This window comes from Arabidopsis lyrata (genome assembly GCF_000004255.2).
Source record: "Arabidopsis lyrata subsp. lyrata unplaced genomic scaffold ARALYscaffold_8, whole genome shotgun sequence".
NCBI lineage: Eukaryota > Viridiplantae > Streptophyta > Magnoliopsida > Brassicales > Brassicaceae > Arabidopsis > Arabidopsis lyrata.
In genome coordinates this window covers 19,393,065-19,405,443 of record NW_003302548.1, presented here as the reverse complement: position 1 = coordinate 19,405,443, position 12,379 = coordinate 19,393,065, and the positions used below count along the sequence as shown (strand labels likewise).

The 12,379-nt window shown below is 37.5% G+C and overlaps 5 protein-coding genes across 7 annotated transcripts; 2 read left to right on the top strand and 3 right to left on the bottom strand.

The window, feature by feature from the left end:
- Positions 1–353: 353 nt before the first annotated feature.
- On the bottom strand, positions 354–1,514 carry LOC9300743 (pumilio homolog 18). The gene has a single exon (XM_002864621.2). It carries the CDS (start codon positions 1,359–1,361, stop codon positions 375–377), a length of 987 nt encoding a protein of 328 aa, XP_002864667.1. The 5' UTR covers positions 1,362–1,514; the 3' UTR covers positions 354–374.
- Positions 1,515–1,936: 422 nt separating this feature from the next.
- LOC9302443 (protein yippee-like At3g08990) lies at positions 1,937–3,474 on the bottom strand. The gene is made up of 6 exons (XM_021030798.1): positions 3,414–3,474; positions 3,001–3,131; positions 2,707–2,762; positions 2,514–2,628; positions 2,359–2,411; positions 1,937–2,273 (listed from the first exon to the last, which is right to left on the bottom strand). Exons 2-6 carry the CDS (start codon positions 3,097–3,099, stop codon positions 2,210–2,212), a joined length of 387 nt encoding a protein of 128 aa, XP_020886457.1. The 5' UTR covers positions 3,100–3,131; positions 3,414–3,474; the 3' UTR covers positions 1,937–2,209.
- A 340-nt stretch (positions 3,475–3,814) lies between these two features.
- LOC110229815 (probable E3 ubiquitin-protein ligase rbrA) lies at positions 3,815–5,274 on the bottom strand. The gene is made up of 2 exons (XM_021030790.1): positions 4,498–5,274; positions 3,815–4,411 (listed from the first exon to the last, which is right to left on the bottom strand). Exons 1-2 carry the CDS (start codon positions 5,229–5,231, stop codon positions 4,171–4,173), a joined length of 975 nt encoding a protein of 324 aa, XP_020886449.1. The 5' UTR covers positions 5,232–5,274; the 3' UTR covers positions 3,815–4,170.
- Positions 5,275–6,556: 1,282 nt separating this feature from the next.
- On the top strand, positions 6,557–9,906 carry LOC9302442 (two-component response regulator-like APRR3). 3 transcript variants are annotated; one of them, XR_002333190.1, is made up of 10 exons: positions 6,557–7,709; positions 7,797–7,958; positions 8,055–8,188; positions 8,272–8,445; positions 8,537–8,684; positions 8,773–9,067; positions 9,156–9,186; positions 9,265–9,450; positions 9,524–9,586; positions 9,690–9,906. XR_002333190.1 is itself a non-coding variant. In XM_021030755.1 (10 exons), exons 1-10 carry the CDS (start codon positions 7,397–7,399, stop codon positions 9,694–9,696), a joined length of 1,503 nt encoding a protein of 500 aa, XP_020886414.1. In that variant the 5' UTR covers positions 6,558–7,396; the 3' UTR covers positions 9,697–9,906. The 3 variants fall into 3 exon arrangements, 2 of the variants coding, with proteins under 2 accessions (XP_020886414.1, XP_020886409.1); XM_021030755.1 differs by having other exon boundaries at positions 6,558–7,709; positions 8,788–9,067; positions 9,519–9,586; XM_021030750.1 differs by having other exon boundaries at positions 6,558–7,709; positions 9,519–9,586.
- Positions 9,907–10,009: 103 nt separating this feature from the next.
- On the top strand, positions 10,010–12,137 carry LOC9302441 (probable serine/threonine-protein kinase PBL23). Its single transcript, XM_002866321.2, has 5 exons — positions 10,010–10,432; positions 10,715–10,884; positions 10,963–11,152; positions 11,235–11,671; positions 11,757–12,137. The coding sequence occupies exons 1-5, from the start codon at positions 10,267–10,269 to the stop codon at positions 12,015–12,017; spliced, it is 1,224 nt and encodes a 407-aa protein (XP_002866367.1). The 5' UTR covers positions 10,010–10,266; the 3' UTR covers positions 12,018–12,137.
- The last annotated feature ends 242 nt before the right edge of the window (positions 12,138–12,379 follow it).

Here is a 12,379-nt window from a genome sequence, read left to right as displayed (position 1 = left end):
TTTTTTCATTGGAAAATTGTATGCAATTTATTTACCAAATGTTGCACTTGATGTAAAAACATTTTTTTCGAATAAGTTTTACATTTTATTCAGGGTCGTGAATCTAATAAAGGTCGGAAGGAATTGTCTGTTGTAGAATCATCTATGTAACAGTTCTCGTAATTTGCAATAAATAATAAATCCAGACGACAAAAAAAAAAAAAAAAACTACAACCTTATAAAAAAGTAGTTAAAAGAGGAAAAATCTTCTTAAAAGAGTTATTTATGTAAACTACCTTAAAAACCTGAACAATTTAAGTATTGTACCTAGTTTGAGACATAAACACACAGTTGTTTTCTTTACCATACAGTTGTTTACCACACAGTTGTTATAGTCAGCAACGAAGCCTAAATGAGTCCAAGATGCTTGCAATGTTGCTTCCGTGAGATCTACGCAAGAGATGGAGAAAAGGCATGAGCTTCTGCACCAAACCCCAAAACAGATCAATCTTAGACATCGCCTTGGTGAATCTCAGTGCCTTGACCACCACGAAATTCCCAAACTCATTCCTCGCCAGCCTCATCAACGTGTCTCCATCGCAATCCAAAAGCTCCACAACCACCACAACCATTGACTCCTCCGCCTCCAAAAGCTTCTCCACGATGTAGCTTCCATACTTCTTAAACGAGAGATCAATGCAATGGCCATAAAGATTAACCGCGATGTTGTGAGTGCAACGCAAGTCATACAGTGTAAGCACATGTTGGACCACAAAGTTCCCTGAAGCATCGTTGCTTAGACAGAGAGCGTTGGATGCGACCAAGTCTAGTAGCTGATCTCTGTAGTAAGGATCGTCAGAGTCGGTTATGATATCGTTGAGCGCGATGCAGCCGTGTTGATCACACGCTAGGTCGAGAGCATGGTAGAGAATGTGCTCGTACATTGCCTTCTTCATCTCCTTGTCGAAAACGACCATGGCTCGTATCGTCACGTAGGTTGCGTATTTGTCGGTCGTGATGTGGAGGAAGCGGCGCAAGATAGCGGCACAGAAGAGCGCGTCGGCATCATCTGATTTGCCGAGGAGCTTCTGCACGCGTCTCGAGCCGTACTTGTTTGTGACGATCGCCATGAAGTAATCGGAGTCTGACGTCAGCAACGAAGCCATCCTCTGAAGCACTGTTTTGTCTGACTTTGAGATCATGCCTTTAAAGTAAGACACACCTTCGCCGTCAGTCATTAGGTTGAACAGAGCTGCGTGCAAGGGCGTGGCGGAGGCGCGTGGGGCGAATCCAGGAGGAGGAATGAAACCGGAGATTCCTTTAGAGTATGGTAAAGCATTGAACATGGTCGACATTGAAAAGGAATTATCGGCGACTGCCATTAATTGATGTTATCTCTTGATCTACAGAAGTTACTCTTGAAAAGGGTTTGATTAATTAGTGTGATTTTGGAGAAATATGAGAGACTTGTGAATGAGGAAGTGTTGGATCTGTGGTGATGCTTTTAGTATTTATAGAAAAGTTAGGGCTTTTGTTTTTCTACTTACAACACAATTTGGATTACTACTAGGAAAAGGAAACTTATTTGGTGGAGTTTCCTTTTTTCTTATATTTTCCTAACTATTTGATTTTAATAATAATAATGTATCTGAACAAAATGGAAACAAGTAGATTTTTTTGTAAATCGATAATATTTAGGCACGAAAATCAAATTAACATGGTTTATTTTTAAAAAGGAAAACAACGAGTCAAAGAACGGAGCTTTGCATAAAGTGATAATAATTCGTAAATCTTTAACAAAAAAAAAAAAAAGAAGAAGATAATAATTCGTAAATATAAGCAATCTGCTCTGTTTCCGACCCATTTGGGCTATAAATTTAAGGCCAAGAGAACTCTCTCTATTTCACTACTCGTACTTCCAAAATTTTCACATATAGCAATCTAAAAGCCAAATATAAGAAGACGCAATAAACACTATTCTTTCCCCTAATGGCAAGATCAGATTGTAAAAGTACAAAAAAGTGTCAAAGAAGAGAATTTTATGGTTCTACAAAGATAACACAAAGAAAAATGAATATTTTCTGCTACTTACAACTGTCTTTTACCCCGGAAAAGAATGGAGCAAATAAAAGGGTCTTGAGGACTAATCACTTGAGAAAAGAAGTAGCAAAGTATGAAGAGAAGAAACAGAGAATCTATATATCCTGCCTCTGCATTCTTCAAAAACACACTATTCTTCCTGGTTTGATGGATTCTCATCATCGCTTCCTTCTGGTGGTCCATGGAGCTTAAACCTGCATTTGAACGAAACCATTATTCTTCAGAGAGTGAGAAAGAAATAAGAACTTGCTGGTGCAAAAACACTAAATGGATCATCACCTATTGATGAAGAAATTTCCTTCATTGTACATCACTGTATCATCTGCGCCTTCCTGTGTGAAAAAAACCACAATGAGAAACACTTAAATTAAGCTCGAACCAAAACCAACTCATGGTATGTTGAAGTATTTGATGGAAAGAGTCTTCTTTTATACATAGTACATGCCGACATGAGAGCCACAACCGATACAGAACACTGGACGCATAGACTTGTCAACTCTTCCATTTACAGTGAACTCCATTATATCAGCATCAATCACCACATTGTAGCTGCCACCAAAAGGGTTTTTAGTAAAAGCACAAGCTGTAACAAAGTAACCTTGAATGAAATCCGAAGCATGATTTTACCATTTGGTGATGCAATATAGTTTCCCAAGGCTAGGCGGATATTGTAATAGCAGATTCTGCAGAAAAAAAACACAGAAATTCTATCAGATCAACTTTTCAGTAACAGTGGAGAAATGTCAAATTCTACTAGTTTCGATTTCTAAGAGCACATAACACAAACCAACTATCTACAAAAATGTTGATTCTTGCTGAATTCATCAATGACCATCACCAATATCAAGAAACAAATAAACCAAATTCGACATAGAAGAAACCGAAAGAAACAAGTTTTTGAGCAAGAAGCGTAAATCAAACCCTTGTGATTGGAGGATCTCCGTAAACAACGAATTCAACTTCGCAGTGCTTGCATTTATAAACCGATCCCTCGAGATCTATCTTGAATAATCTTCCCATTTCGCCTGAAGATTCCCACCAGATCTCAGTATTTACGATGTTACACGAAGAACACAAGATTCATCGATAATTGCAAAATTACAAGTAAATCGAAGAGATAATTTTTTAGCCAACTCAGAAATTAGAAAACGATTATCAAGAAATCGCCCCGTAAAACTTCACGAAATAATGCATCAAATTGACAATAAAATGAAGAAGAATCACCAAAATAACGATGAGGATATACTAATACTTAAGCCTAATACTTCCGAGAAAGTTCTAAGATTCCGAGAAAATTCTAAGATTCCGAGAAAATCGAGATCGTTTGATCTTACCCAGAGCCAGAAGAGGAAGAAACGCCAAAGACAAGAGGAAGAAAGAGTTTTCAAATTCCCCAAAGAATCGGTTATTTATAGATCCTACGGCCCATTATCCACGGGCCCAGTTTTCAGTATTAAAACTTTTTGCGAATTGGTCCACATTGGGTTTAGGGAGTAAACCGGGAATGTCGAGTTGAAGAGAACCGGATCTATATCTTGGTTTCCTTTCCTGCTTTTATCCTCCTGGGTTGTAAATAAATCAAAATGTCTAATATTCAAATCATCTGATAGTTTTATTAACAATAAAATCTGTATCTTTTTCAAAATATCTGATTTTAATATTTTAGGTTGTTTAAATTTTAAATAAAACCGCAATTGTAAACTTTTATAATTTTTCAAGAAAATTGTTACCGAGTACGTAAAAATAAAATTTATCTAATATAACTTGTGTTAGTGTTATTTTAGGGTATTCTTAATTAGTTTTTGTTTAAATGGTTTTATAAATAAATAAACTATTAAGTTTTGTATTTCAACATCACTTATGTTGGCCTCTTGGGGTTGAAATCGAGGGTAAAAAGTTTTAGGCTTTATAGTGACTTCAAGAAATTATTGAACCAGCTATTAGGCTTTATGGTTGGCTTTCGTTGGACATGCTATGCTCGACGTTACTTTATTATTGAGCCTTTATTATTATTATTCTCTAACTGCAACTACAAAAATAAAAAAGGGGATAATACCAAACCGAAATTGTAATTATTAGTCTACTAAAAGTCTAGCCATACCACACTACCAGTGATACCACACCAATAAACATCAAAATTAAAACAATACATATCATACCAAATCTCTCATCATGTTTTTCGCTCTGGAATCGGTTTTCGTACCGAGAACTGAATTCTCTATGGCCGGTTAAGCTGTACCCGAATTGGTTATTGTACCTAGTAATGAATGCTCTATGGCCGGCTAAGCTGATCCCATTAGCCCCACGCGTGTAGTTAAAAGAATTTCCACACCTACAAGGTAACAAAGGAAACATGAAACGAAATGTTTGTATAATTCTGTTTTCTTAACGGCAATGTTGGAAAATAGGAAGAGATACCTGCAAGTCATGTGGTCGCATCCGGAAGAACGTTCAATCATGTGTTGGCAATTGCTACATTGACGCCACTCTCTAAGATTTGCTAGAGACTTAAGCACATCATTTTGAGTATGCAATCTCTTGTACTTGGTGCATGTTAGCTTACTATGCCACGGAACTTTGCAGTGAATACAGAAGTCGCCACCGCATTTGAAGCATCTCCTACGTCCATATTTAGCAGATGAAGAAGAAAGCTCGGTTTTCGACATTAGATACGAGCACCTTTGGTATGGACAGTAAACTCTCTGGCTATAAGCTATTGAATCCTCTCTAATCCTCTGTTTCCACATCAAACTCAGCTTTTCATTCAAAATCTCACCACATCTAGCCATAGATAGCTGACACTTGCAGAGAGGCTGAGGACAGTTCGGTTTCATTCCATCAAGAAGCTTCACCTCGATATGTGATTTCACACAAGTTAAGCAATATCTATGACCGTATACACAAGCAGAAAACATGAGTGAAGGATCAATGTCTTCCATACAGATACCGCAAGTCTCTTTCTTAGGTTCCTTGCCTTGATTCTCTTTCTTAGCTTCCTTGGCTTGATAAAGCATTGACATAGTCAGTCTATTCTTTTTTTTTGTGCACCTCTTCATCATAGAGGGTCTATAGAAAAATTTAACATCTTCATTGAACATCTTCACAGGATTGCTAGATATGAATCTCTTTCTCATAACTTTCACATCATCCATTAGCAATGCAATCTTTTTCTCCTTGTAATCCGATATTTCCGAAAGCTACGTTCAAAAATCAACTCAACGTGTTACATACTTCCTCCGTTTTATAATATAAGTCGTTTTGGAGAAAAATTTTTGTTTCATAATATAAGTCGTTTTCAAGTTTCTATGCACTTTATATATTACTTTAATATTTTATAATTATTTATATTATGCAGTTTCTTTTATGATTGGCTGAACTTTTTAAAAGTAAATCTTCTTAATCTGCGTGTTTAAAGCTAAAACGACTTATATTATGAAACGGAAGGAGTATATAATTCCATTTTCGTATCTAATCCATGAGTGGCTTCTTCTAGACCACGCATCAAAGCCCTAACCTCGGCCTCCGTGGAAGTCATGTAGTGGTCATGAAGAAGTCCATTACTCTTAAACACCAGATTATCCTTGTGGTCGCGAATTACAACATCAAATCGCGTAGTTGTGACCGGCGTTTCGCTCTTGGACACAATCTCTACGCTTACCAAACTGTTGAAGTAAAGCTTGTGAAATTGAGGTTTTTCTTTGACTTTTCTCTCGGCGGAGTCAATCAGTGAAACGCCGTCTAAATCCATTTCACAAGTAGCCATGTGGTGCGACTAATGTGGTGGTGACAATGAGATTTTATGATGATTCATTCATATATAGTAGTAGTAGCATCCGAAGCCCTCAGAAGAATCTGCGAGAGAACAAAATAAAATCTACAAATTAGATTCGCGAAGCTTCAGGATCCTCGTTAAGATTGTTCCGCGAAAAAATCGGGGGAAAATAATCAGCGTAAATCTATCCAAATTTTTTTGTTTTTTTTGGTAAAAGATATCCAAATTTTTTTGTCTGAAACGTCTAGCTCTTGCGATCATTTACTACGTCGTCCGTGAAAGCTTCACCTAATTACAGCGAGCAGCGACGGCGGTGGAGGGAGATTGTAAATTTCGACGGAATAAGAAGGGTATAATCGTCATTTGTGATTGCTCTGAGGTCAACGTCTGCTCATTTCCGAGGTCAACGTCAGTCAAAACAAGAAGAAGTACACTAAAACATTTTTATTCTTTTCTAAAATTTGCAAGCAATATAGAAAAAAAAGATGTAAGTCAACGTCGTCGTTCGTTGACAATCTTAAGATTCGGTTTACCTCTAAACCAACCTCCCAGTCCAAGCTTTTGATTTTGTCCACGTCACCAATCTCGAGATACGTGAAATCATCGGGTCCTACACGACACGTAGGCTAGTTTTGCCACGTCATCGAACTCCAAAATAATATCTTCTCTGACCTTTTTTGTTCCACCACCTCCCCAAAAGTCCCAATCTTTCAATCTTCTCTTCCTCTGATTTAAAATTTCTTTCTTTTTACATATTTTAGTAGCAATTGGATTCTGTAAAGTTGTTGGTAAGAGAAAAAGTTAGATACGAATCAAAACATTTTTGGATGATACCTTTCATTTAGTGTAGGTGATTAAATTGCTAAGCAAAACATCTGTTCTTTTTTTCGTTGTAATTTGTTTTTTTGAAAGTCAGGTATGGTAAGAGATTCTGGTGGTGGTGGTGTTCTTCATCTATGGATTAAGCTACAAAGGTTTGCTTTTGTTTGTTTTGTCGCTTTGACAATCTGCTGCTGTTTCAGTTTTTGTGCTTATTTCATTAAGTATCATAGCTTGGAGTTTGATTTTGTATCTGGGTTCTGAGGAATTTATAACAACTTTGAGAAAGTTGCCAAGTACTGTGATCTTAGATCTAAGGAATAAAAGAGACTGTGTTCAAACTTTCTTAACTCGTTGCCAAGTACTGTGATGATTTTCTATTGGTACATTCTAGCTTTTGATTTCAGAAACAACAAGATTCAGATTGTTTCCTAAAGCTGAGTGTGCTCTACTATTGAACTTTGATTTGGCTTGTTTAGTTTTTCTTTGGGCAAAGTTTGAGGATTTATCCAAATTCAGTTTTTGTTTTGTTCTGGTGTGAGACTGTGATGTTCTTACGGAATGTTGCTATTTTTGTTTCTCTTTTCTTATTGGGTTGAGGTTTTGGTGAAGGGATTAAAATAAGTTTGGGGAAAGAAGAAATGTGCAAGTGTTATGTCAGTGTAGAGGGGACGTTTCTGCAGAATCTTAGCTGTTATTTGATGCTGCTTCTATTCTATCTTGTTCATGGAGGCTGGTCTTGACATTTTCTTTAGATTTCTAAAAATGTGTTTTAATAACAACGAAACTGGTGATGAAGTGAAAACCGAGAGGCAAGTGTTTGTTTCATCCGAAGAAGATGAATTTCGAGTTGAAGATACTCCTGGAGATGATGCCAACAATTTGATACAGATTTCTCAACAACAACAGCAACCGCTAGCTCCTGTTGTTAAGTGGGAGAGGTATCTCCCGGTTAGATCGCTTAAGGTTCTTCTGGTGGAGAATGATGACTCAACACGCCATATTGTTACTGCCCTTTTGAAGAATTGCAGCTATGAAGGTTTTTTTTTTATTGAATTGATCATCCTTGTTTAGCAATCACATTGTTGCTTTTGACTAAGTTGTGAATTTGGAAACTTTTTGTCAGTTAATGCTGTTTCGGATGTCCTTGAAGCCTGGAGAATTCTAGAAGATGAGAAGAGTTGCATTGATCTTGTCTTAACAGAGGTTGTCCTGCCTGTCCATTCTGGAACCGGTCTGTTGTCCAAGATTATGAGCCATAAGACACTTAAGAACATCCCCGTCATAAGTATTTACTTAAATCCTCATTAAATAATTGTTTATCTAGTTTCATTATGCGATGCTCAGTTTGTGTAACTCAAGATCTGATGTTTTCTTTTTGTAGTGATGTCATCTCATGATTCTATGGTTCTGGTCTTTAAGTGTTTGTCGAATGGTGCTGTTGATTTTCTCGTGAAGCCCATTAGAAAGAACGAACTAAAGAATCTTTGGCAACATGTCTGGAGAAAATGTCACAGCGTATGAGTTCTGATTTGGTTACCTGTTTTACAAAAGTTACTCTGTGTTTTTTTCTTTTACTTATGCGTTTCTTGATTTACCAGTCTAGCGGAAGCGGAAGTGAGAGTGGAATACAGGACAAGAAGTCGGTGAAACCTGAAAGCACTGAAGGGTCAGAAAATGATGCCAGCATCAGTGATGAACTCGAGACGGAAGATGGGAGTAGTGGTGGTTTGAGTAACCGAGATGGTGGAAGTGATAATGGGAGTGGAACTCAGGTAATATGTTTCTGTGGCTATAGATAATAACAATGTCGGAATAATCTGTTTATAAATTTTTTATTGGTTTTGCATTTATAAAAATATGTAGAGTTCTTGGACCAAAAGAGCCAGTGATACTAAGAGCACCTCGCCTTCAAATCAATTGCCCGATGCACCCAATAAGAAAGAAACCTATGAAAATGGATCGGTACATGTTAATAAACCGAAGGAGGTTGAAGATCAGAAAGAACAAATAGGTAAGAACACAATTTAATTAGTCACTTAAAATGTGAGTACACTGATCTTGTGGAACAATTCCTTGAGATTCTATCTGTTTTACTTTAGATGATATTGTAATAGGCACGGGATCACAGACAGGAATGTCTATGAGTAAGAAAGCTGAAGAACACGGAGATCTGGAAAAGGATGCAAAGTATTCTGTTCAAGCTTTGGAGAGAAACAATGATGACATGCTGAATCGCTCTTCTGGTAACTCACAAGTAGAAAGCAAAACATCTTCATCTAACCGAGAAGTTTTGCAATCACTCGAGCAAACTCTGAAAAAACCAAGAGAGGCTGGAGATTACAGAATCGGTGATCAAAGTGTTTTGAGGCATTCAAATCACTCTCCGTTCTCAAAGTAAGTTCTTGACCTTAACTGCTAAAGAACTGTGGAACCTGTGACTGATTTGGAGTTATTGTTTCTTGTGTCATATACTCATGTGCAGATACAATAATGATGCTACTTCTGCTAATAAGGTAATTTTTACGATGCTTGACGCTGTCTTTGAAATCTATGCCGGTTTCATCATAAAGCTTTAATTTTTGGTGAGTTAGGCTCCAGAAGAAAACATGGGAAGTTGTTCTCCTCATGGCAGTCCTGTTGGGAAACTGTTGGGTTCGGGTTCGAGCAGTGACAATCCTTTAAATCAGCAGTCTAGTGGAAGTGACCGATCGGCACAAAGAGAAGCTGCTTTGATGAAGTTTCGCCTTAAACGTAAAGAGCGATGTTTTGAGAAGAAGGTAAGCTCTAAACAAGCTTAAGCTCTCGTTTCCTAGACGAAAATTATCGCCTTTTTTGTATGCTTTAGGTTAGGTACCATAGCAGGAAGAAACTAGCTGAGCAACGGCCTCGCGTCAAAGGTCAATTCATTCGCAAGTAAGTTCAAATCCTTTGCAAGATTTCTCCCTATAGATGTTTCAAAAAGTATCCTTATATAGTAATGTACTCACATGGAGTCCTTTGCATGATTATAAATCAGGAAGTGACGACAGTTGAACAACAAAATTGGTATAGAAGAGAGATCCATTTCTAATATCTGAAGAACCAGAAGAAACTTTCACAAAGTGGCATTTTTTTTTTTTTTCCATTTTTAAAAATAAAAGAGTAGTCTTGTCTAAATATCGTATTTTCTATTCTACAAACATAATAATGTTGCTATAGTATTTCTTCTCTAAAAACAATCATTTACTCATTAATTCTGATTAATATTTTATTACATATTCAAAAGTCTTATCTTCTTAATTACACTTTTTATACATTTTTTTTCTTCATTTGATAGTGTGAGCCTATATTTTTCTGTGAATGTAATTTTGAGTATTATTTAATTTTCTAATTTTTAAAAATAATTAGAGCGCATAATCTTCCGTCTATATATATCCTCCGGCGAATTCTTTTAGTTCTGATCATCCAAATCTCTCTCATTCTCTTTCTCGCTCTAGTTTTCTCGTTGAGAGTCTGTTACTCTGTTTAATTACAAGTTTTTTCCGGGAAAAAGTTTCTCGGGAAAATAAAAGAAAAGAAGTCTCAAGAAAGATTCATCTTCGTTGATCGCTACGATGAAACGTTTCTTTTGCTGTCTCAAAGGAGGAAGCTCACGTAACGCAGGGCAAGGTAACGACGAGAACGACGAAGTAAACCTCGACCGACCATTTGGGAATAACGAGCGCCTCAATCATCTTTGGAGAAATCATCTCTCACTTCCTGACGATCGTGAAGTTGCAGGTTCCGTTTTCGCTTCTCTGTTTCAATCTCTTGAAATCGAAATCGAGATTTCTTGTTTTCTGGGTTTCTTGTACCTTAAGCAACTCTGTTTTGAAGAAGTTTCTTACTTGTTTGTTTTGATCTCGTCACGTTCATGCAAGTGAAAGTAGTATATTAGTTCTTCTTGTTTCGAAACAGCGTCTCCATCTTGTGAACTTAAACTGATTCGTTATCGTAACACAAGAAGAAATTGATTTAGGGTAAATCTTGTTCGATCTTTAAGTTTTGGTGATTCATTTGCAGATCCCACTGCTCGTTTTTTCCCTATATCTCCACCTCTACCTGATAATTGTGGAGCATCATTTCTATGGCGCGAACTCGTAGACGGAACAATAAACTTCCGGGACGAATATTTTCTCGGCAGAGGCAACTTCGGCGAAGTCTATCGCTGCCGTTTCTCAAGACTTAATGAGGTATATATATCGACCCAAAAGTCATGTCCTTTATGGTTAAATATCGAAACTAAAGTCTGCAACTTTTGATTTCATTAGGATGGAGCCGTAAAGATTCAAAAACCAGACAATCCAACTGGTCATGTTGAGTTCTTGGCAGAGGTTACAACGTTACATGCAGCTAATCACCCAAATGTGATTAGACTTCTTGGCCATTGTTACGGCCAAAGGAACCGTGCTATAGTCTACGAATTCATGCCCAATGGCTGTCTTGAGCGTCACATCTTTGGTAAAGAAAACTCAATCAAACCTAATTGATGACTCGGTTTTAGTTTCCGGGTTGTTAATCAACTCCTTGTCTTCTTGTATAGCACACGCAACGAGGGTGCAGGGTCCGTTTCCTCAGGGTCTACAACTACCAATTAGGGTTTTGAATTGGGATACGAGGATGAGAATTGCTTTGGGTGTAGCCAAGGGTCTGGTTTATCTACACCAGGAGCTGAAAGTGATTAACCGAGATGTCAAGGCCGGAAATATTCTACTTGATGCAAATTTTGTGCCAAAGCTGACTGATTTTGGATTGGCGACTAAAATCGATGTAGATGAAAACGGTGTTGAGAAGCAGATCCTGATCAATCCGATGAAGGGATCTTTGGGATACATTGCACCGGAAGGAGAGATTTCCGGGTTTGTTTCGACTAAGACTGATGTCTATAGCTATGGAGCTCTTCTGTTAGTGCTTTTCACCGGAAGGCAGCCTTTTTATGTGAAGAAACCTGTTGGGATTAGGGAGAATCTCACTGAATGGGTATGACTCAAACTTTTGTGTCTAGAATCTTTGTACGTTTCGTGTTCTGCAAGTTAAGATCTAAATCTGAGTTGTATTTTTGCAGTTTATCAGAATATTGCCTAGACTCGAGGATGCGCCTGTGAAAGTTGATGTTGCGCTCGGTTATAGGTATTCGGTTGAAGGTTTAAAGAAGATATTTGATACTGCGAGGATGTGTTTAAAGACAGAGCGACTTGAACGGCCTACTATGAGTGATGTGGAAGCAATGGTTCTCGAAGCTGCATCTTTCCCGGTCCAAGTGCCGCCCCAGGTGAAAAGGAGGCGTTCGGCTTCGACATATGAAGTTTTCTCCGGGGGTTTTTAGTAGGCTTTTTATTTTGGTGTTTGGTTTTTCGGAAACATATTATAGACTTGGTTTTGGTACTGGTTTTACCATTTAAGATGAGATCAGGTTGTGAACTTTTTTAGATGGTTTTGGTCATCATTCGCTGTTATGAAACTTCTTAAAATAGGAGTGGAGAGGAAAAAGCAAAGCATAACTGTTGTTATTGGAATTTAGTTAGATGCTAAGTCTTTCAAATTTATCTCTTTGATTCTGCAACTTATAAAAGTGACGTTTTGAATGGGCTTGACTCTTGATCATATATACCACGAGAAGCTTTATATATGATTTGAATCAGCAGTCTAGTGATTGTGAACGGTCAGCATAAAGAGAAGCTGCTTTAA

Coding starts and splice junctions, on each gene's coding strand:
- LOC9302443 (XM_021030798.1), bottom strand. CDS start 3,099: ATGGGAAGATTATTCAAGATAGATCTCGAGGGATCGGTTTATAAATGC. Junction 2,629..2,706: donor CTATATTGCATCACCAAATG/GTAAAATCATGC, acceptor TTTTGGTGGCAG/CTACAATGTGGTGATTGATG. Junction 2,412..2,513: donor CTCATGTCGGCATGTACTAT/GTATAAAAGAAG, acceptor TTTTTCACACAG/GAAGGCGCAGATGATACAGT.
- LOC9302442 (XM_021030750.1), top strand. CDS start 7,397: ATGGAGGCTGGTCTTGACATTTTCTTTAGATTTCTAAAAATGTGTTTT. Junction 8,446..8,536: donor ATAATGGGAGTGGAACTCAG/GTAATATGTTTC, acceptor AAAAATATGTAG/AGTTCTTGGACCAAAAGAGC. Junction 8,685..8,772: donor AGATCAGAAAGAACAAATAG/GTAAGAACACAA, acceptor GTTTTACTTTAG/ATGATATTGTAATAGGCACG.
- LOC110229815 (XM_021030790.1), bottom strand. CDS start 5,231: ATGGATGATGTGAAAGTTATGAGAAAGAGATTCATATCTAGCAATCCT. Junction 4,412..4,497: donor TGCGACCACATGACTTGCAG/GTATCTCTTCCT, acceptor GTTACCTTGTAG/GTGTGGAAATTCTTTTAACT.
- LOC9300743 (XM_002864621.2), bottom strand. CDS start 1,361: ATGGCAGTCGCCGATAATTCCTTTTCAATGTCGACCATGTTCAATGCT.
- LOC9302441 (XM_002866321.2), top strand. CDS start 10,267: ATGAAACGTTTCTTTTGCTGTCTCAAAGGAGGAAGCTCACGTAACGCA. Junction 10,885..10,962: donor GTTTCTCAAGACTTAATGAG/GTATATATATCG, acceptor TGATTTCATTAG/GATGGAGCCGTAAAGATTCA. Junction 11,153..11,234: donor TCTTGAGCGTCACATCTTTG/GTAAAGAAAACT, acceptor CTTCTTGTATAG/CACACGCAACGAGGGTGCAG.